At 45.6% G+C, this 21,954-nt stretch overlaps 1 protein-coding gene across 2 annotated transcripts in view; it reads left to right on the plus strand.

Moving 5' to 3' along the window:
- The window catches only part of ARID3B (AT-rich interaction domain 3B), a 59,191-nt gene that overhangs the window by 22,431 nt on the left and 14,806 nt on the right, over nt 1–21,954 (plus strand). For both annotated transcript variants that reach the window (XM_014341544.4, XM_014341545.4), the window contains exons 3-4: nt 11,488–11,559; nt 11,758–11,830. In XM_014341544.4, coding sequence (XP_014197030.1) covers nt 11,488–11,559; nt 11,758–11,830 — 145 coding nt within the window. The remainder of the gene's footprint in view (nt 1–11,487; nt 11,560–11,757; nt 11,831–21,954) is intronic.

The following is a 21,954-nucleotide window of genomic DNA, read 5'->3' on the forward strand; positions in this document are numbered from 1 at the left end:
TGTCAGACATTTAGACTGCTTTAAATTTTTTACTCTTATAAATAAAATTATACTGTATTTCTAGTTATTTCCTTAGGATAGAGTCATAGACCAGAATTACAAGATCAGGAGGAGACTAAGAAAGTGAGGCAGTTATAAGCAGGGACTTAAAGCTGCCCTGCCTGCAATTGATTCCCAACTCCACCATTTGGTCACTTTGTAACCAAGTCACTGGACTTCCTTTTGCCTTGATTTTCTCATCTGAAGAGTAGGGATAATAATAGTACCCACTTCAGAGCACTGTGCTGAGGATTAAATGTCAATACATATAAAATGCTGGAATAGTGCCTGGCAGGTAGTTAGCACAGATAGTCCCTGACTTAAGATGGTTCAGCTCAACTATGTTTCAACCTTATGGTGGTACAAAAGCCATGCACACTCAGTAGAAACTACTTCAAGTACCCATACAACTATTCTGTTTATCCTCTTCCATTGTAGTATTCAGTAAATTACAAGATACTCAACACGTTATTATAAAATAGGCTTTGTATTAAATGATTTTGCCTAAATATAGGCTAATATATGTCTTCTCAGCATGTTTAAGGTAGGCTAGGTTGCACTCCAGCCCTGGCGACAGAGCAAGACTCTGTCTTTAAAAAAAAAAAAAAAAAAAAAAGCAGGCTAGGTTAAGCTATGATGTTTAGTAGGCTAGGTGTATTAAATGCGTTTCCGACAACGGTATTTTCTTTTCTTTTCTTTTCTTTTTTTTTTTTTGAGTTGAAGTCTTGCCCTGTCGCCCAGGCTGGAGTGCAATAGCACGATCTTGGCTCACTGCAACCTCCACCTCCTAGGTTCAAGCAATTCTCCTGCCTCCACCTCCCGAGTAGCTGGGATTACAGGCATCCACCACCACACCCAGCTAATTTTGTATTTTTAGTAGAGACTGGGTTTCACCATGTTGGCCAGGCTAGTCTCGAACTCCTGTCCTCAGGTGATCCGCCCACCTCGGCCTCCCAAAGTGCTGGGATTACAGGCATGAGCCACCATGCCCGGCCCAATATTTTCAACTTCTGGTGAGTATATTGGGTTGTTAATGCCATCATAAGTATTTTTTTGTTTTCTGAGACAGGGTCTCACTGTCTCCCAGGGGGGAATGCAGTGGTGTGATTGCTGCTCACTGCAGCCTGAAACTCCCAGTCTCAACCAATCCTCTCACCACAGCCTCCCAAAGTGCTGGGATTACAGGCACGAGCCACCTCACCTGGTCCCCATCATAAGTTGAAGAGCACGTGTACTCAATTATTAGTTGTTGCTGCTGCTGTTTTTATTGTGATAGGCATTTTAAGGCAAGTGACTTTCCAGAAAGTCATACTATTTTATATTTCCAGTATGGGAATATGGGAGATCCCATTGTACCAACCCTTGTTGTCACTGAAAATTATTCTTTGAAGCTTTGCTAATTTTACATATGAATCGTGGGCCCCTTTTTTAAAAATAAAAATTCTTATGTTTAGCTCTTGGGCCTTAAAATTTACCTGCTATCTTTAGGAAATGACTTATATTGCCTTCTAGACCCCTTTTCTAGAGTTGTCGTTTAGAACTAGCAGCCCACCTTCTTTTAAGTGTGTTCTGATTTTCCCCCAGATTATTCACTTAGCATGTGCTGAGTCTCCTAAGTTTATTCCCGTTGGCTTGTTCTTCAGGTATCAACATTCATTTGAGCCTCGACCACCTGTCAGGCCCTGTGCTTGATGCACCAGCCTCACAGAGGAGTCAATCACTATCCCCGTGTGAGAGAGCCTCAGCCTGGTAGAGGTGGCAGGTGGCATAGGGACAGTTGTCATCAGAGAAGGAATGTGTATACCATAGTAGCACCCCAGGATGGGGGTGTGGACCTGGAGGAAGCCTTAGGAGAAGCTCTGAGAAATCTGTGAATGGAGCTGACTTTTAAACACAAACTGTGACTGTGTTCTGCCTGAGGACACCCAAACTTGTGGAATCCCAAATTTGAAAATAAAGGAGGGATTTTTTAACTTTATAAAGTAACTTATGATAGCAATTTTTAAAAATGTTGTTCTTCCTATACATTTAAAATGTGTTGTTTGGGGGAAAAAAAAAAGTTTTATGAAACTTTTGGGCAAGTTTCCCAACCTCTTAGGTCTGTTTCCTTTCTGTCACCAGCGGGTCCATTGAAGTGTTCTTGTGCTGGGCTCTCCAACTCTGACTTTGTGCAACTCTGTGTGGAGCTTCTGTGGTGGGAATGGATGTCAGCAACCATTGTGGAAGTTCAGGTGGTAGCTCAAGGGTTGGAGTAAGCCGTAGTGCTGCCAAGTCAGATTCTGCAGAGAAAAGGAGCTAGGACTTACTTACCTCTGTGGCTCTCAGACTTGGACTTGGCTGGGCCAGTTCATGCCTTGGTATCAGGGTGTCCTCATCACCAACAATGTATTTTAGTTTTTCTGCCACCTTTTGTAGGAACATCTATTTCTGGGAAGTCTTCTTGATCATTGCATGGAGTGATTCTGTGCCTAGTGGAAAGGTGGGACCGCTGCCCTCTCTTCCTCCCCTGCTCTGCCCCCTTTCTACAGCTTAATCAGAGAAATGTCCTTTAGCTCTTTTCCAAGCCACTGAGTTTGAATTGATCTCCGCTGCTAGCAAGAGGTGGGAAGGCTCTTTCTGGTTCCTGCTAAAGTTACCTGACAGCGGAAGGTGTGCATCTGATAATTATAACTCTAGTGTTTCCAAGGCCTGAGCGATTTAGTTAAGAGCACTAATCCTGATCTTATCAAGAGGGTTTTGTAGTCCAACAGTGTTGCTTATAACAGTATCTGTTTTACTTCCTGGGGCTCCCCTCCCCTCTTAGGATTCTCCTGTAATCCTGCCCATTATGCCTTGTGCGTGTCTCATTACCTCCTGAAATAAGTTAAAACTGGTATGAGGGCAAAGAGCGTTTTTTCTTTTCTTCATACCAAGATCTGAGAATTGGATTTTTAACATTACATCATTAATCAGGCCAGTAGTAGAGTAGTCACAAATGTGGTATACGTAATGTCTGCAGAGCCATGGATCTGGCCAATGATAAGATAGTTTATTTGTTGCTTATTAAAAACAACAACAGCCACAGTCAGCCCAAATGCTTTAGTTACATTTTGTATTTTGGAGCAGTTAGTTGCCATCCATGAGCTTGGGATCAGCCCCTTTGAAGTCTAACGATTTTCTTTTTTTTTTTCTTTTTGAGACAGGGTCTCACTCTGTCACCTGGGCTGGAGTGCAGTGGTTCAATCATGACTCATTGCAGCCTCCATCTTTCAGGCTCAAGCAATCCTCCTATCTCAGCCTCCCAAGTAGCTTGGACTACAGGCACATGCCACCACACCCAGCTAATTTTTTAATTTTTTGGTAGAGATGGGGTTTCACCATGTTGCCAGGCTGGTCTCAAACTCCTGGGCTCAAGTGATCCACCTGCCTCAGCCTCCCAAAGTGCTGAGATTACAGTCATGAGCCACCATGTCCGGCCTGAAGTCTAGTGATTTTCTAATGATTACTTTGAGGTTCAGGTCCTAGGAATTTGCTTAAATCCTTGACCTTGGGATTCATAATCTATTTGATTTATAGAGAATAGACACATTACTGTTCTGTGTCTTTTTTTTTTAATTAATTATTATTTTTTATTTTTTCGAAATAGGGTCTTGCCCTGTTGCCCAGGCTGGAGTGTAGTGGTACAATTGTATCTCACTGCAACCTCAGCCTCCCAGGCTCAAGCGCTCCTCCCACCGCATCCTCCCAAGTAGCTGGGATTATAGGCATGTGCCACCATGCCCAGCTAATTTTTTTATTTTTTTAATTTTGTAGAGATGGAGTCTCCATATGTTTCCTAGGCTGGTCTCAAACTCCCGGGCTTAAGCAGTCCTTCCACCTCAGCCTCCTAAAGTGCTGGGATTACAGGTGTGAGCCACCGCACCCTGTTCTGTGTCTTCAGAGAACTCTCAAGAATCTCTATAAAAGTTGTCAGTATGCACAATGGCAATTTAAGGACAGGGCAGTTTCTGAGAGGTTCCAAAATATCAGGAACCCAAGTGAAGACTTGTTAGCTCAGCCCCTGGGCTTTAAACCCCAAGGAAGGGTTAACCCTTGCCTTGGGGAGGAATGAGGTATGGGAACTAAAATTGCTTTGGACATCTGAGCTGTGCTTTAATAAGATATTCCAGGTGGTCAAGGAGTAATCCTAAAATAGCCTAGATACTTAATTGCTTTTAAAGTCAGGCGCTTCTGTCTCTGGGGAAGTGCAGCTCTAAGGAATGCAGAGCTGGCTCCTAAGATCTTAGAGGCATGGTCTGGTTGTTTTTTTTTTTTTTTTTTAATCCCAGTAAAAAGAAAAGGCCCAAGGTAGCCTTCTTGGATCAGGAGACCTTTGTTAAATCTACCTCTTTCTTCTCATTGGAAGATGGGCAGTAAGCCATTGGCTTCTCCTGCTGCCAGGTGCCATAACCTGGCTTCTTCCAGGGCTGTGAGATTGGTGTTGTCACCCCACCTCACTAGGCAGTGGTCTGTTTTCATTAGTGCTTAAAGGCTTCCTGCTTGATCCCCTGTCCAGCCTCTGTTTGCATCAGAACATACCTTTCTCACTATAAGAATTCAGATTAATCCTTCTCTTTCTCTTTCATCCCCTCAATCCAGATCCAGTTGATTCTCCATTTATGGCACTGATTTCTCCCTCATTCTGCTACTCTCCGTCTCCCCCAGTCCCACATTCTCAGCTTGGGCTACTGCACAGCCACCTACCCCCAGTGCAGGCTTTCCCTCTCAGATTTTCAATACCATTTACAAAATCTGTCAGCATTACAAGTCATTACTGAGGGGCATTAAAAATGTTTTTGATTAAATGAAAAATCATACTACTCTCTTACTTGTAATTGAAAGACTAAATAGGCCAGGCGCAGTGGCTCACACCTGTAATCCCAGCACTTGGGGAGGCTGAGACGGGCAGATCACCTGAGGTCAGGAGTTCAAGACCAGCCTGGCCAACATGGTGAAACCCATCTCTACTAAAAAAAAAATACAAAAATTAGCTGGGCATGATGGCGCATGCCTGTAATCCCAGCTACTCAGGAGGCTGAGGCACCAGAATCACTTAAACCAGGGAGGCGGAGGTTGTAGTGAGCCCAGATTACACCACTGCACTCCAGCCCAGGTGACAGAGTGAGACTCTGTCTCAAAAAAAAAAAAAAAAGAGACTAAATAAATTTTGTGAAGGTGTCCGTTCTATGAGAAATTCTCTATGATTTCAGTGCAGCCTGGTTCCAAATCTTCATTGTAGGGTGGAAAGCAAATGATAAGTCGTGACAAATGGTTCAGATTAATCTAGAAAATAATATAATTTTTAAATTAAAAAAATGAGCATAATTGCATTTTGTAATTGTTTGTCTCTCTCTCTCTCCATTAGACAGTAAGCTCCATGAGGTGATCATCTGTCTTGTTCCTTTTCCTTCAGAACCTTTTACCATAACTGGTAAATTCTAGGTGATCAAGTGTTTGTACATGAATGAATATAATGGAAAAAAAAGGAAAAGTGAAAATCCCCCAGTTCCAATCCGATTAGGTGTCTGTGTACATTTGTATGTTTCTGTTATTTTTTTTCCAACAAAAATGGGCCACTAAAGCAGTCTAAAACATTGATTTAATCATGTGCTTTCCTGTCCAGAAAACATCTACTGCCTCCCCACTGTTCACAGTTCAGAGTTTAAATTTCCTTCTGGTATTCAAGGCATCTCACAGCCCCTTTCAACTTTAACTATTCAGACTTTCTGTCCTTATATCCTCCCTGTCAAAACATGCCTTGTTTATCCCCCACTCCATGCTCATTTAGACTGCAAATCTCCCTTCAACCCATTCTTCAAGGCCAGCTTAACCTCCACCTCTAAGCCACCCAGCCTTTTCTTCTACCTCCTGAGTACCTTGGGTTTTCCTATTTGTTGTCTTGCTATTATTATATGCTATATGTGTTCAGTTTGTTTTTCCAACTTCATGGTAAGACTCCCAGTGGTGGGAACAATTTTTTTTTTTTTTTTTTTTTTAGTGGTATTCTCAGCAGCTTGCACAATGCCCTACCTGGAGTAGGTTCTCAGGAAATCTGTGTTGAATAAACTTGTCATCAGGTCTTTGCTTCTCAGGACAGAAAGGGCCCCTAGAGACCATCTCATCCACCCTGTCTCATGTTGGATTCCACGCCATGACATGCCATACAGATAGTCATCCAGAGACAGGAAGTTGCCCACCTCCTGGGAAGCTCACTCCATTACCAGGCAGTTCTAATTGTTTTAAAAAGTCCTTCTGTAGACCTGAAATCTTCCCCAGGGTAACTTCTGCCTATCACACTAGTTGTGCCCTCTGGGGCTTTAGAAAGAAAGGAGGAAAAAGCCTAGTTTCTCTTCACTCACTACCTTTAGATTTTCAAAGATAGTCTGTTTATTTCCCCTGTGTGCTGTTGAAATGGGTTCCAGGGTTGAGATGCTGGAGAAGCACTATTCTAATTTTGAGTAGCAGTCAGGTCAGACCTTGATTCATTATTTTTGAAGGCCTGTGTGTGCATGTCACAGTGTAAGCTGCCATCTTCCTCTGGTCCATTCAGAGGTGTAGCCCTCTTCTCTTTTTCTCCTCTCCCCTGATCCTCTGTCTTCTGGGGGAAGATGGGCCCTTTCTACTGGAATGGTCTATTTTGGAGGGAGGGGTAAAAAGTTAGCAATTCTTATTTCAGTAGCGCCAGATAACTCTCCTGGGCAAGCATTGTGTGAGGGCTGCTTTTTGTTTGGCTAAAGTGCCCAGGTGAAGCCATGAGATAAAGCAAGGATAAAAGAGTCTCCCATTGATAGGAGCTGCCCCGTGCCATGACATGGGCATTTCAGGCATCTCTGGACAGAGGATTTTATTCTGACTTCCTTTTCTTCCTTTCTCCCTTCCTGATCTCCTTACCCAGAACACTTCGTGTTATTCTTTCAAACTACAAGTCAGTATGGTGTAACAGCGAGAGCCAGACATACCTAGGTTTACATCCTGGCACTGTCACTAAGAAGCTCTGAGACCCTGAGCAGGTTATTTGAGCTCTTTGAGCCATTGTTTTCCCATTTCTAAAATAACCACTTCTACATTATAGAATTAAGTGAGAAAATGCTTATAAGGCTCCTGGTACAATCCTTAGTATGCAGAAGGCACACAAACACTAGCTTCCTGCTACCTTTTCTCTTTCCCCCAACCTTCTTTTCCTGGGGAAAATTAGCTGTATGTGGGTATAGTAGCCAAAGCTAGTCTTGGGTGTGTATTTGGGAGCAAACTATCAGTTTCCTGTGAGCTCCTGGAGAGATCAAAGATGTTAAAAGACAGTTCTCAAGTAGGAGAGGCTGAGAAGGCTGTAAATGGCAGTAAGTGGCCACTCTGGCTACTGTTGACTTCCCACACACATTTCTGGGCTATATAATACTGCTGCCTGCTGCTGATGGTGTAACAAAGCCTGTTCCCTGGGCAGGTTAAACTTGCATGCAGCAACCCTTCAACTGAAATGCTTTCCTCATCAACCTCTTTTGATCCCTAAAATGTTGAGCTGTCTCTTTTTGGGTTTGTTTTCCCCACACTCCATCTGCCTCTGCTGTTCCCTGCTTCTGCCACCATTACAGTCTCAGTCAGCCACAGTCAGCATCTGAGAAAAAATTATTTCTGGGCTGATAATTTTCTAGTAGTCACACCCATACCCTATTGATAGGCCAAGAAACCTGCTGCACACAAACTTGAATTGCATAAGTGAGCCATGTTTTACAGCAGTTGATCAGAGTTAAGAACCAAGAAAATAACTGGTTAAGCCTGTAACCCACCCAATGAAAGGGGGAGGGGAAGACGGAGGAGCTGTGGGGTTGGAGGTCCCACAGGGGAGCCCATCTCTGTCTTTTAGCAGATATATCGGTGCTCCCTCTTCTTTATTATTATTATTATTTTATTTTTTTTTTTTTGGTAGAGATGGAGTCTCCCTGACCAGCCTGGCCAACATGGCAAAACCCCATCTCTACCAAAAATACAAAAATTAGCCGGGCGTACTGGCATGTACCTGTAGTCCCAGCTACTCAGGAGGCTGACGCAGGAGAATCGCCTGAACCTAAGAGGCGGAGGTCGCAGTGACCTGAGATCATGCCACTGCACTCCAGCCTACACGATAGAGCAAGACTCTGTCTCAAAAAAAAAAAAAAAAAAAAAGAGACAGTCTTCCTATATTGCTCAGGTTGGTCTTAAAGTGCTGGAATTACAGGCAAGAGCCACCATGCCCAGCTGGTCAGTGCTTTCTATGTGCTCAGGGCTGGAGATACCCAGACGAGTAACTGAACACAGGTGGTAGAGCCCAGAGGAGAAAGGTGTTGAATCTGCCTGGTGGGCAGAGGCAGGAGGCTCTGCTAGACTGCGAAAGGCAGGCAGGGCTCAGGAATTACTCTCACCTCAGCCAGAAAATCCTGTGAAGTGGGACCAAAGTTTAACTGCCTTAAGACAAAGAATGGAATGCACGTTGGACATTTTTACATCAACCCCAGCTGAATTGACCATCCTTGCCTTGGAGCTGGACGAAAGAAAATACCTCCTCTCTGGGCAACTATTTTCCCCACATTTTCTTTAAATAGAGTAACTGACAGTTCCTATCTGTGGAATGGGTCCAACAGTGGCATTACTCAAAGAGTTCAGTGTCTCATTTCTTTCCTGCTCTGGCAAGTCTTCCTGACCTCTGTGGTCACCAAGCTGGAGGCATTTTAAGCTAAGTGGGTCACACTTAGTGGGCTCTGTGCAAGGCCTCACCATCTGACTGTCAGATTCTCTTGCAGGTTGGACAAAGCTGGAGAAGCCAAGAGGACCCTACCAGCCCCAGCCCCCATCCTGCCAAGGCATTCTCCATGTGTGGAGCTGAGCGCTCACACTTGGGTGTTTATTTTCACACATAGTCACATAGTGGTCACAGTAGCGTGCTTGTTTTCACACTGCTGTCCTTCTGTGGAAAGCCCTGTCTGACTTTTTAGGTTGTGGATTCCACCCTTTCCACCCAACTGAGTGTTAAATAGTTTTTGAGTGAGCATTCAGAGTGCTTGGAAGTTACTATAATTAGCACAAAAAAAAAAATGGTGTTTTCATCTCTCTTGGTGACTGATAGAGAAAGAATCCTTCTGTGAATGAGATCAGCTTCAGAGCTCTCGCCAGAGAATTGGGAATTGAGCTGCCGCAGTAAACAGCTGACATAACAGAAGCGGCAATGATCCCCCATTAAATGTCTTTCAACTGATAGGGGCTCCTGGGATAATTGACTTTCCAGCAGGAATTACTGGCTCAAACAAAATCACTGGGCATTAGGGCAACCTACTGCATCCTTTGAAAGGGGGAATGTAACTCTGTCTGGTTTTGCTGACCTGACAGGCATAATTCATCTTGATTATTCATTGTGCTAGTTGCCACCAGATGACACCAGATTTCTGGTGACTGTAATTACAATGTGGGATGAGCTTTAACTTTTTTTTCTTTTTAAACAATGTTCCTCCCACTTGGCTATTGGCTCCCCTGAGCTGAAGGTGCTGTAGGAAGGGATCCAACAATGTTTGCCTTGAGAGATGATGAGTGCATGGTCAGATAGCATTTACCAAGCACTTCCATACACACATCTTTTACTAGATAAGCAGGGAAACAATTTGATGTAGTCTGTTTCATTTTAACTGACAGAGTGTCACTTCTTAGTTATACTTATGTCACTGTGTGCCAGATTGCTGCTATCAGAAAGTGGGTCTTCATCTCAGAGCCCACTGTGAATAGGGGAAGCAAAGTTGGCCCCAAAATATAACTGCATAATGCCTTCTGCTTTCAGACAAGCTTTATTAAAGGGGCAGGTGGAAGAGAGTGGAATTCAACCAAGCTTTTATTTCGTTGACATGGTTTTAGAAGAAGATTCCTGAGTAGTCCAAAGAATGTTCTCCCAAGAAACCACTGCTCCCCAGCCCCACATGTCCTTTCCTCACCACATACACACCCCAGCCAGCTGGGTGGCATGGTACGCATGCGCCTGTGGTCCTGTGGGAGAAATGAATATGACAGGTTCAGTGTGTCCAGGCCACTGGGACCTCCACTGACCAGTGGGTCGGGGTGAACAAGAGAGTTATACTGTGAGAGTTCATACCCTCACTAGCACAAAGACTTTTTGACCCCCCTGTAAGGTATGTGTATGTTTTTTGAAGAGGTGCTTAATTGGTGTGCCAGGCAATGTGCTATGTGCCTGATGACAAAGATAAATAAGACACCTTTCCTTTCAAGGAGCTTACCATATGGTGAGGATGACAGATACTTCCCAAGTAATATGTTAAAATCTAAGCTAGAAGTGGACAGAGATTGCTTTTAGAGGGTTGAAGGGAAGGCTTCCCGCTGAAGAGATAACTGATTGGAGGAATAAGAGTTACTGGACTTGGCTGGGCGCAGTGGCTCATGCCTGTAATCCCAGCACTTTGGGAGGCCAAGGTGGGCGGATCACCTGAGGTCAGGAGTTCGAGACCAGCCTGGCCAGCATGGTGAAACCCCATCTCTACTAAAAATACAAAACAAAAATTAGCCGGGCGTGGTCACGCACACCTGTAATCCCAGCTACTCAGGAGGTTGAGGCAGGAGAATCACTTGAACCTGGGAGGCAGAGGTTGCAGTGAGCCGAGATCGTGCCATTGCATTCCAGCTTGGGCAACAAGAGCAAAACTCCATCTCAGAAAAAGAAAAAAAAAAAAAAGTTACTGGACTGATTAAGGATAGGAAGCAAGTTTAAAGAATATTTGCCATCCCTTCCTATTTAGTTGAATGGTGTTGCTTCAACCCAATCAATTAAGTTGGGCTTAGATTTTCACTGTTTCTCTAATAAAAATGAACTCTCGCCCTAGTGGCACAGAGTCTGTACCTTGGGAACAATCTCAGGCCATGGTGGCCCTCATATCACCATGAGTTCTTGCCATGCGGCTTAGGGTTTTGAATGGTGAGGCTTGGCTAAGAGACCAACTTCAGGATGTATGTCCTGCTCGCTTTGACCCTTATCACTTACAGTGTTGTATAGGAAACCAGGCGAGGTGTCTTCCCAGTCTGCAGGAAAGTGGTGCATCTCAGAGTGATGGCTTCTGGCGATCAGCCGGGAATGAGCCCCTTCTAAGCAACGTGGGCCTTTGTGTCCTCCTCTTCCAGGATTATCAAGTATAAATGACACCCACGACACCTACCCTTCTCCAACAAATGGAGATGATTCTTCCACCCGATTCCCTCTTTATTTTGGAACCAAATCAAAAGCAAAAAAAAAAAAGATGTCCCTGTAAGGGTGGCAGAATTAGTCTGAGTTGTCTTTTATAGTATGAGTGAGGATAGCACAATTGCTAAGCATCTTCATCTTTGCCCTAAATGATTGCCTTGCCCTCTGTCCTAACTCTTTCTCTTCCTTTGCCCCTCTCAACTTTGTGTTTTGTTCCCTTTTAGAATGGTGGTTTGGCCTGGAGTGATGATGCAGATGGAGGCCGGGGAAGAGAGATCTCTCGAGATTTTGCCAAGGTCTGTAATACTTCCTTTGTGATACAGATAGGGGCAGTTCTGCAGTGGCTTGTTACAGCTGATTCCCAAGAAATAAGGACCAAGGTAGCTAGTGAGTTGCATTTGTAGTGATTCAGATGGTCATAGTATATCTGGTATAAGACTTCAGCAAGATGGAATTTTTCATTGTGTGTTTTTCTTGGGGGATTGGGATTGCAGCTGTATGAACTGGACGGTGATCCTGAAAGGAAAGAGTTCCTGGATGACCTCTTCGTCTTTATGCAGAAGAGGGGTGAGTGTGCATCTACGCATCATTCCAATTCAGGGAATACTGATAGAGTGCCTACTGTGTGCTAGTCACTGTTAGACATCCTGGCCCACTAATCCTCATCCAGGAGGACAAGAGGCATTTACTGCCAGTTGGTTCTGGATTTAGCCAATTAACCGATAGCCAGATTGAAGAGGACAGAGAAGGTGTTGGCACAAAGTAGATGGAATGATCGTCCACTTTTGGCCCTGCCTGATTTTGTCTCTTCTTCCAATTGACTGGTCTCTGGAGTCACTTCAAATTCAAATATGCCTTTTTTAAGCCTTAAAGCTACCCTGGACTTCACTTAATCTAGCATGTGGGCCTTCTTATTGGCATATCTAGTCTCATGGAGAAAGGTAAGTGAAAGAAAAGAGGCCCCTCAGGATATTTTGGAAGGGTCTGAAATGATCCATGGAAAGAAAAGGCCAACACTTTCTTCTTACCCATTGGCTTTCGATGTTTGTATTTGCTGGCTTGGTTAGAACATTCCTGCAGTTTAACAGTCAGGTACATAGGCATCTGCCTTTTTTTTTTTTTGAGATGGAGTCTCGCTCTGTTGCCCAGGCTGGAGTGCCGTGGTGTGATCTCAGCTCACTGCAACCTCTGCCTCCCGTGTTCAGGCAATTCTCATGCCTCAGCCTCCCAAGTAGCTGGGACTACAGGCACGTACCACCACACCTGGCTAATTTTTGTATTTTTTTTTTTCAGTAGAGTTGGGGTTTCACCATGTTGGCCAGGCTGGTCTCAAAATCCAGACCTCAAGTGATCCACCTGCCTTGATCTCCCAAAGTACTGGGATTACAGGCATGAGCCACCGCGCCCAACCGGCATCTGCTTTATAATGCACCCTCCCAATTCTCTTTCCTTCTCTCCTCACTCTGCACATCCCCAAGAGCCATCTTCACTGTAGACTATGGTGTGACTGAGTTTAGAGCTGAGTGACTCAACTTCCTGGCTTTGTATTCAGTCATAGCAATGGGTTCATCAGCCAGGTCAGCCCTCAGAACACATGGCCAGCACCCCAGCCTCTCTAGGAGAAGGCCTTCAGCAACCTGTGTGGCTCCACCTTCGTCACCCTCAGGACAAAACCATAGGAGAGAGCTACTCCCAGTAGCCTGCTCCCAGCATCCTGTTATAGCTGATCACGCATCCCTTGGTGCCTGTGTCAACAACTTTATTGAGACCTAAGAATGAAATCTTCCTCTTTATCCTGGGCCAAGCTGTAATGGCAGCCCCCAGCAGCTAAATATTCTAAGTTAACTTCTCTCTCTCTCTATTTCCCTCCTTCCTCCCTACTCCTTTACCTTTGGCAGCCTTATTGCCTTCTTGGTGTAGCCTGCCTGTTACTGTTGGTTTGCTTAAAAAAGGCAATCGAAAGTTTTGAATCTTGGTTTTCCCCAGTCTCTAAGCCCATCAAAGCAATCTGAGCAGCCTTAATTAGTTTGCTCCTCCAGCTGTTACCTGGAACTGCATGTGTCAGTAAAAAACAATATAATCCTGAGGCTGGGCGCGGTGGCTCCTGCCTGTAATCCCAGCACTTTGGGAGGCCAAGGTGGGTGGATCAGGATGTCAAGAGGTCGAGACCATCCTGGCCAACATGGTGAAACCCGTCTCTACTAAAAATACAAAAATTAGCTGGGCATGGTAGCGCGTGTCTGTAGTTCCAGCTACTCAGGAGGCTGAGGCAGGAGAATTGCTTGAACTCGGGAGATGGAGGTTGCAGTGAGCCAAGATTTCACCACTGCCCTCCATCCTGGCGACAGAGCGAGACTCCATCTCAAAAAAAAAAAAAAAAAAGAATATAATCCTGAAAGATAATGTGACTGGCAGCAATGAACCTCCCCGTTTGCCCTGAGAGAGAAATCCACTTAATACTTTGGTCTCCCCTTCCAATTACCTTTTAATTATTTACAAGCTCCACAAGCCCAGCTGGTGCAAACCCAGGAGCTGATCCTGTCTCAAAGGGGCTGCCATAGCAATATAGATTTTAATCAGCAGTGGAGCTCCACCACTTTATTTTCCACTTTATTGTTTTTCTCCCTTCCCTGAAGGATTTTTAAAGGAAAATGGAAGTGAGATCAGCCAAGCCGATTGTGAAGATCAGTAATTGTTTACTACTATATGTCCCCACTAGACTAGGAGCTCCTCAAGGAGGGCCACTTTGTCATTCTTTCATGTCCCCAGTGCTAGCACAGGGCCAGGCAGGAAGGTGCTCAGGACATGTTTGCTGTGTGAGCAGTCTTGTTGGTTTTCCTGGCTCAGATTGCAACATGCAGGGTATTCAAGCTGCCTTGAGGTTTGGGTGCATCTGTGTCCTTCAGCCAGCTGCCCCGTAATTGAGAGTCAGCAGTAGAGAACAGTCTTTGCTGTATATCCTGCTGTTCTGTGGCAACTGGGACTGCCAGATTGCCATCTAGTATATTTCTGAGTGAACCCAAAGCAGGAGTGAGTGACTCCCTTTGATAATGTCACTTTATGATTCTTCAGGTCCTGAGTAAATCTTTGTCCTGTCTTCAGCACTTACGTCAGGTATTTCACTGTTTGCTGGCATTACCAACAGAAGGGAAACGGTTCTGTCTGCCACTTGTTACTTTAATAAAAGGTTTCTCAGCCTCAGCACTGTTGACTTTGGGATGGGTAGTCCTTGTTGTGGAGACTGTCCTGTGCACTGTAGGATTTTGTTTTTAATTTTGAGACAGGGTCTCACTCTGTTGCCTCAGCTGGAGTGCAGTGGTGCGATCATAGCTCACTACAGCCTCAAAGTGCTGAGCTGAAGCCTTTCTCCTGTTTCAGCCTCCTGAGTAGCTGGGACTATAGGTAGGCACCACCATGCCTGGCTAACTTTTTTGTTCTGTAGAAATGAGGTCTCACTATGTTGCCCAGGCTGGTATTGAACTCCTGACCTCAAGTGATCCTCCCACCTCGGCTTTTCAGAGTGCTGGGATTACAGGTATGAGCCACCGCACCTGGTTACTGTAGGACGTTTAGCAGTATCCATGGCCGCTATCCACTAGATACCAATATCAGCCCCTCAGTCACAACAACCAAAAATGTCTCTAGATGTCATAAATGTCCCCTGGAGGGCAAAATTGTCCCGTTGAGACCCTCTGGCATGGAAAGATGAGAAAGAGAATAAAGATGTAAAATATCCTCTGCAAGAAAAACTCTTAGCTGAGTGTGGTGGCTCATGCCTGTAATCCCACCACTGTGGGAGGCTGAGGTGGGAGGCTCAAGTGAGTCTCAGTAACATAGTGAGACCTTCTCTCTACAAAAAATGAAAACAAAATTAGCCAGGCGTAGTGATGCATGCCTGTAGTCCCAAGCTACTTGGGAGGCTGAGGTGGGCAAATTGCTCGAGCCGGGGAGTTGGAGGCCGTCATGGAGGCCAACATTGCGCCACTGCCCTCCAGCCTGGCCAACAAAGTGAGACCCTGTCTCAAAAAAAAAAAACTTTTTATGAAAATCATCTTACCTCCAGTCAGGTACATGAGAGCAAGCCGTGTTAGGTAGCATTGTTTCCTGTGACTGAGTGCCAAAGGAGTGAGTGCTGGGGCCTCACCCTGGCCTGCAGTGCAGAGAAAGGCTCTGAGAAGAGCTGTGGCTCTAGTGTATCAGACCCAACCATGGAGGTGGAGGAAAAAATGCTGTGACACATGTGGCCCTGGTGTAGCTGGAAGAACCCTTGTTGATGGCCCAGAGCCAGGGGCCATCCTGGATGGGTCAGCTGGCATGAGACTCTGAAGAGCCATGTTTGCCCAAAAAGCGCTTCAGTCTGTAGATATAGCTGAGTTATTGAAGGCAAAATATTGGCTTTCAGGAAACTTGCCGTGGCAGTGTATAGTTGGGCTAGAGAGGAGAGACTGAGGCAGGAAGATAGTGTAGAGGTTGTTATTCCCAGCGATCTCCTTTCTAGAAAACTCTTATCTGGTAGTCCGAACTAGAGTGAGTGGTTCAGGAGGGTTGGGAGTGGGGCATGGTGGCTCATGCCTATAATTCCAGCACTTTGGGAGGCCTAGGTGGGAGGATCACTTGAGACCATGAGTTTGAGATCAGCCTGGGCAACATAACAAGACCCCATCCCTGTAATTTAAAAAAAAAAAAAAAAAAAAGAGAGAGAAGATGTAATCCCAGCTACCCAGGAGGCTGAGTCAGGAGAATCACTTGAACCCGGGAGGCGGAGGTTGCAGTGAGCCAAGATCGCACCATTGCACTCCAGCTTGGGCGACGAGCGAAACTCCATCTCAGAAATAAAAAAGAAGAAGAAAATTTTAAAAGAGGGGTGGGAGCAGATTGCACTTTTATTTTAATTAATTATTTTATTTATTTTTGAGACAGGGTCTCACTCTATTGCCCAAGCTGGAGTGTAGTGGCGCAATCATGGCTCACCGCACCCTTGATCTCCCCAGGCTCAGGTGATCCTCCCACCTCAGCCTCCTGAGAATCTGGGCCTACAGGTGTGCACCACCACACTCAGCTAATTTTTCTGTTGTTGTTTTTTTGTGTGTGTGGAGACGAGGCCCTTATGTTGCCCAGGCTGGTAGCAAACTCCTGGGCTCAAGTGATCCAACTGCCTGAGCCTCCCAAAGTGCTGGGATTACAGGCATGAACCACCATACCGTGCTGGGCCTCAGATTACACTTTTAATCATGTGAGGCTTGCTGTCTTTGTTCCTTTTTTTGAGACAGAGTCCCAGTCTGGAGTTCAGTGGTCGATCTCGGCTTACCGCAACCTTCCCATCCCGGGTTCAAGTGATTCTCGTGCCTCAGCCTCCCAAGTAGCTGAGATTACAGCCATGCACCACCACGCCTGGCTAATGTTTATATTTTTTAGTAAAAACAGTTTCACCATGTTGGCCAGGCTGGTCTCAAACTCCTGGCCTCGAGTGATCTGCCTGCCTCGGACTCCCAAAGTGCTGGAATTACAGACATGAGCCACCGCACCTGGCCTGTCTTTTTTTTTTTTTTAAGCAAAGTCTCCCTCTGTAGCCCAGGCTGGAGTGTAGTGGCACCATCTCGGCTCACTGCAACCTCCACCTCCTGGGTTCAAGCTATTCTCCTGCCTCAGCCTCCCAAGTAGCTGGGATTACAGGCATGTACCATTGCACCTGGCTAATTTTTTGTATTTTTAGTAGAGACAGGGTTTCACCATGTTGGCCAGGCTGGTTTTGAGCTCCCAACCTCAGGTAATCCGCCCGCGTCGGCCTCCTAAAGTGTTAGGATTACAGGCATGAGCCACCGAGCCCGGCTGTCTTTGTTCTTAACAGAATGGTGAGACCAAGGGCCCTTAGACATTTGTGACTTGTCACTTGTGGAGTGTCTGGGGGACACAGGAGGCAGATCTTGCTAGTTGGGACCAAGGAAAAGCCTCATAGACCTCAGCAGCAGGTCAGGGACTTGGCCTCCATAGCTAATATGAAAGGTAAGCAGTAGATATCACAGGAGTCACTGGAAATAGCCTGAGTTAGCCTGGACAACATAGTGAGACCCTGTCTCTACAAAAAAAAACATTTTTTTTTTAATTAGCTGAGTGTGGTGGCATGCGCCTGTGGTCTCAGCTACTTTGGAGGCTGAGGTGGGAGGATCACTTGAGCTTGGAAGGTCAAGGCTACAGTGAGCTGAGTTCATGCCATTGCACTACAACCTGGGCAACAGAGTGAGACCTTGTCTCAAAAAACAAAAGAAAGAAGGAAAGGGAAAGGGAAATGCAAGGAAGAAAGAAAGAAAGAAAAGAAAGAAAATAGCCTGAGTTTGAAAGGCCTGGAGACACCCAAGTGGGCTGTGAGAGGGGCCAGCAGCTTTGACACAGCAGGCTGTGCCCAGAGAGGAAGCAGACAGCTCTGAGGGATGCAGCACACAGCAGGCCGCCCCGAATGACCACAGCTGCAGGTGATAAAATGGCTGTCCAGTGGGAGACAGGGACGGGCCATAACTGCTGCTTTGTGCTGTATCTCTTGCTTGTTAACATGTTTGGGTGAATTGACTGCAACAGATGGGCCTCTCAGCCCTCAGCACCTTGGTTTCTAGGCAAGACCGGGGTGACTTGCACCTTGGTGACCCCCTCCCCTCCCTGAGCAGCAGAGCAACCTGCGCATAAATAAGCCTGAGAAGATTGGAGTGGGACGAGGCGCAGTGCCCTGTGGGGGTGGAAAGAGCTCTGGACTGGCAGTGCAAAGCCAGGGCTAACATCCCTTCGTTCTCCTGATCTTGAGCACATCCTCCCCACTCTGGTGGCCACAGTTTCCTTATCTATTGAATGAGAGGGTTCAATTAGTGTCATCTTGGAAGTTTCTATTGTCTGTATTGTGTGTCCATGATTGTGTCTATTGAGCTACCCTTGATGAACAAAAAATCAAAAGAAGAAAAGCCCCTTTAGCAGTTTTCTATCAAAGTAATTGTATGAAACGACACCAGGAATCTCCGAGACCAAATGCTTCTCTCCTGTCCTTGCTGTGTAATGTATTTCCTCTTTTGCTGACTGAAGCCAGATTCAACTAAGCAAGTTGCCCTCGATTGTCCCCCACTGCCCTATTCCTGCCAGAATATTTCTCTAGAAAAGACTGGTTAGGTTTAGAACTCTGATGCCCCTTTGGGCTCACCTTTTGCTCTGTGTGTGTGTGTGTGTGTGTGTGTGTGTGTGCAAAAAATACACACGTTTCGGCTGGATGCATTGGCTCATGCCTGTAATCCCAGCACTTTGGTAGGCCAAGGCAGGCGGATCACTTGAGGCCAGGGGTTTGAGACCAGCCTGGCCACCATGTGAAACCCCATCTCTACTAAAAATACAAGAATTAACCAGGCATGGTGACACATGCTGGCAATCCCAGCTACTCAGGAGGCTGAGGCAGGAGAATCGCCTGAACCTGGGAGGCAGAGGTTGCAGTGAGCCAGGATCGCACCACAGCCTGGGCAACAGAATGAGACTGTCAAAAAAACAAATAAAAAACAAAAAACGTGTTTCTTTGGCAAACATAAAGCCAAAACAGTTGTAAATAAAATTGTCTGGCTAATTTAACTCCCTGTGGGTGGTTTCTGAAATACCATTCCCTCACAGATTTTCCATTTAGTCTTTCAGTGCCCAAGGGGAGGGACTAATTTCTAAGTCTAATAAGCAAAGGCTATTATAAACAATTTCATTTTTCCTTCATCAGTGAGGAAGAAAAGCTGTTTTTTGTTCCCTAGGAGGTGAAACAGAAGTGTGGTTTCATTAAAGAGTCAGGATGATGATGACGATAATGGTGATTTTACTGTTACTTGCATTTTTATTATACCATACACATTACAGAACCCTTGCAACCCATTATCTGATCTGCTGCTCCCCTCAGCTCCAGCTCTGTAGAGTAGAGAGAGCAAAGGTTATCACCTGTAACCCTGAAGAAGCAGCCCCAAGGTTAAGTGACTCACCTAAGGCCACAGAGCAGACTTAGCACGCGGTCTCCTAACTCCCAGGCCAGTGTGCTTTGCTTCTCCTGCCTTATCTTTGAGAAACTTGTTCCCTAGAGGTAGCAACCCCATCACTTCCCTTTGGGGCAGCAGGCAAACCTCATGTCTTCTGCAGCATTCACCGCCTCCAAGAGGGTGGTGGCCTGCCTCCACAGGCCACCGTTCAGTAGCGCTTCTGAGCATCTAGCTGATGAACACAGGGTAGAACCTGATGTGCAAGATGGGTCTTCATCTCAGGGTCAGGGCTGTTTCTCAGAGAAATAGGGAAGGGCAGATGTGACAACTCAGAGTGGCACAGAGGCTGCCATCTGTCAAGGCAGGATGGGGTAGGGCTTGGGAGACACAGGAGGCACCCAGAATGCCCACAAGCAAGGCTCTCTTTTCCTGCCCCTGCCCCATCTGGGCACACCAGGCTAAGGAACTGCCTGGTCACATGGAAGACAAGTTTTTTGGTCAAGCCCTCACTTGTAGACCTGCCCTCCCGCCCCCATCAGTTCTCTTCAAGGCTGCAAACTGACCTTGGTTTTCCCAAATGGATTGCTGGATCTTTTTTGATGTGTATATACAAAGAATTTACTGTGGGAAAAGGGCTTGGTCTGCTTCAAAGTGCAACTTGAGTGTTTTTCCTTCTGTTGTGTGCTTATCTATCCATCTCAGGCAAGGAAGTGTTCATGACATATATTGCTTTGCCTTTTGGTGGAGGCAATTTCTTGTATATTCTTTGTATCTTACCATAAATGGTCTGTGCCCTGGACACCCTTCCTGGCAGATGAAAATATGTTGTCTTTTTCAGACGATATAGGCTTTGGGGCTTCATTTTCTAACTTTATCCCGAAATGAAAGTCTAAAATGCAAATCTTTAAGTGTCTGGATTAGCCCTTTGTCTGAGGCCAGATCTTTTTCTCTCTCTAGGTGACCCAGCTGCTGTTAAAAAAATATACTGGTTTTTTCCCCATTTTTAATAGTCATTATAATACTCTATAAATACCCAGTTATCCACGATCATAGGAAGGGAGTCTGGTTTTTGAAAGTCACAATTAATTTGAATAGCCTGCTTTTGCCGTTAAATTCAGCCTCTTCCCCTTCAAAATCTTTTATTGGTATTTCTAACACATGGGAAAATTGAGTTATTTGATAGTTTTGCCTCTTTTGTCCCAAAGTGAACCAATATTCAGTAAATCATCTAAGAGTTGGTATGGTGAAAGGTTGCAGTGAGTGTTTGGCCTGCTTACACCATGGGGAAGTTCTGCTGGGTTTTGAGAGTCTAGTGGCACAACAGCACTGGAAACTCAGACAGCTGTGCACTGCTCAGGCCAGAAGGCCCATGAGGTGTGCCCCAGCCCAGCCAGCCTTCCATTCCTCTCCTGGAGATGCCAGGCAGATCTGCCCAGTGGCAGGCAAAGCAGGGAAGACCCTGCAGTCCACCTCCTACTGACTCATTGGCCAGTTTCTCTGAATGCAGTTGTCATAGCCATAATCTTTTTTTTTTTTTTTTTTTTTTTGAGACGGAGTCTCACTCTGTCGCCCAGGCTGGAGTGCAGTGGCGCGATTTCGGCTCACTGCAACCTCCGCCGCCCGGGTTCATGCCATTCTCCTGCCTCAGCCTCCCGAGTAGCTGGGATTATAGGCGCCTGCCACCACGTCTGGCTAATTTTTGTATTTTTAATATAGATGGGGTGTCACCATGCTGGACAGGCTGGTCTCAAACTCCCGACCTCAGGTGATCTGCCCACCTTGGCCTCCCAAAATGTTGGAATTACAGGCGTGAGCCACCGCACCCAGCCACCATAATCTTATTGTTAGGCATAGCAGAATACAATATTACATTTACTGTTGAACTTCACCTAAAGAGATTAGTCCAAGCTGGAGTAGCAAAAAAGGTAATGAATTTAAAATTAGCCTCCAAGGTTGTAGAACCACCAGCTCTCCCATGCATTACAGCTGGGAGTGTAAAGGGATACAACTACTTTGGAAGTCTGTTTGGTAGTGTTTGCTAAAGCTAAACATACCTGGACCTTGTTACCCAGCAGTTGCACTCCTGGGTGTATTCCCAACAGAAATGAGTGCTTGTGTTCACTGAAAGATACAGGTAAGCATATTCATAGCAGCTCCATTCATTATGGCCAAAAACTGGAAAGAATTCCAATGTCCATCAGTAGTAGAATGGATAAATAAATGTAGCATAGTCACATATCGGAACACTACACAGCAGTAGAAAGTTATGAACTAGCCGGGTACAGTGGCTCACACCTGTAATCCCAGCACTTTGGGAGGGTGAGGCAGGTGGATCACTTGAGCTCAGAAGTTCAAGAGCAGCCTGGGCAACATGGTGAAACCCCATCTCTACCAAAAAAAAAAAAAAGAAAAAATTAGCTGGATGTGGTGGCACCTGCCTGTAGTCCTAGCTACTTGGGAGGCTGAGGTGAGAGAAGTGCTTGAGCCTGGGAGGCAGAGGCTGCAGTGAGGCGAGATCATGTCACTGCACTCTAGCCTGGGCTACAGAGTGAGACTCCACCTAAAAAAAAAAAGTTATGAACTACTGCTTTACGCAGCTGGGATGACTCTCAGACCTGATATTGAGCAAAAGAAGCCAGACATAGAATATATACTATGTGAGTCCATTTATATAAAGTTCAAAAAAAATGTCAGAATAGCATTTTATTTCCA

The sequence above is a fragment of the Pan paniscus genome, chromosome 16 (genome assembly GCF_029289425.2).
Source record: "Pan paniscus chromosome 16, NHGRI_mPanPan1-v2.0_pri, whole genome shotgun sequence".
Lineage (NCBI taxonomy): Eukaryota > Metazoa > Chordata > Mammalia > Primates > Hominidae > Pan > Pan paniscus.